This window comes from Aptenodytes forsteri, unplaced genomic scaffold, assembly GCF_000699145.1.
Source record: "Aptenodytes forsteri isolate BGI_AS27 unplaced genomic scaffold, ASM69914v1 Scaffold506, whole genome shotgun sequence".
NCBI lineage: Eukaryota > Metazoa > Chordata > Aves > Sphenisciformes > Spheniscidae > Aptenodytes > Aptenodytes forsteri.
This window is the reverse complement of record NW_008793946.1, coordinates 34,585-35,697: the sequence shown is the minus strand read 5'-3', so window position 1 is coordinate 35,697 and position 1,113 is coordinate 34,585. Positions and strand designations below refer to the sequence as shown.

The 1,113-nt window shown below is 65.1% G+C and overlaps 1 protein-coding gene across 1 annotated transcript in view; it reads left to right on the top strand.

Moving 5' to 3' along the window:
* PRPF19 (pre-mRNA processing factor 19) overlaps positions 1 to 1,113 on the top strand; it is a gene marked incomplete at its 3' end in the record, with an annotated part of 10,422 nt that overhangs the window by 8,362 nt on the left and 947 nt on the right. The window contains exons 8-10 of the mRNA XM_009275295.1: positions 286 to 361; positions 625 to 734; positions 945 to 1,100. Coding sequence (XP_009273570.1) covers positions 286 to 361; positions 625 to 734; positions 945 to 1,100 — 342 coding nt within the window. The remainder of the gene's footprint in view (positions 1 to 285; positions 362 to 624; positions 735 to 944; positions 1,101 to 1,113) is intronic.

Below are 1,113 nucleotides of genomic sequence, written 5' to 3'. Positions count from 1 at the left end.
ACGCGGGCGGGGGCTCGAAAACTTCCCCCGCGTAGCTGGGCGTGGGGGCCTCTCCCGTGCTCCTTCGCGGCGTCGGTAAGCGACGGATCCGCCGCCGGGCGGAGCGAGGAGAGGGTCGCGCCTCTCTGGGCCACAGCCGGCGGGGACCTGTGCTGGCCTAGACGTGGCACGGGCCTCCCGCTGTCGGAACGAAACGCCCCGGGCCTCCCTCGAGGGCCTCTCGGTTCCCTTTGGGGGCGTTTTCTTGCTCGCGGCGTTAATCTGGCGTCCTTCCGCCTCGCGCAGGGGCTGCACAGCGCCAGCATCCCGGGGATCCTTGCCTTGGACCTCTGTCCTTCCGACACCAACAAGATCCTCACCGGTAAGGGAGCCGCCTCGGCTTGCTGGGGACTGGGTGGTGTCGGCTAAGGGCCTGCAAGCTGCCCGGGAGCAGGTCCCTTCCTCTGTGCTTTTTGGGTTTTTTTGGGGGGGGGGGGGGCTAGAGGTGGGGGCAAGGGACGTGAGGGATTCTCTCGCCTCGTGGCAAAGCTTCTCGGGACGCTGGTCCCCGGGAAAGCTGGGCGGACTTGGACTTGGTTGGCCGCAGACTCCCGTCTCTTCCCCGCTCCCCGCTTTGTTTTCCAGGCGGGGCTGATAAAAACGTCATCGTCTTCGACAAGAGCTCGGAGCAGATCCTGGCGACGCTCAAGGGGCACTCCAAGAAGGTTACCAGTGTCGTCTTCCACCCCTCTCAGGTGCGCTCAGGCCCGCGTTCGGCCTCTTCCCTCGCAGCCACGTTGCCCCGTATCTGGCTTTTTGGGCCGCCTTCTGGTGCTCTGTTCTGCCGGGGTCTCCGCCTCGTGCAGACTGGCGACGGGGGCAGGTTCTCGCCTGCGGGGAGCTCTCTCAGACGGAGAGGCGAAGCTCTTTTGATCTTAACTTTCCCGCCTCGTCCCCGTTTTTAGGATTTGGTGTTCTCAGCTTCTCCCGACGCTACTATCCGGATCTGGTCTGTGCCCAACGCCTCGTGCGTGCAGGTCGTCCGTGCCCACGAGGGCTCTGTGACGGGGCTGAGCCTCCACGCGACAGGCGACTACCTCCTCAGCTCTTCTGATGACCAGGTGAGACCCAACC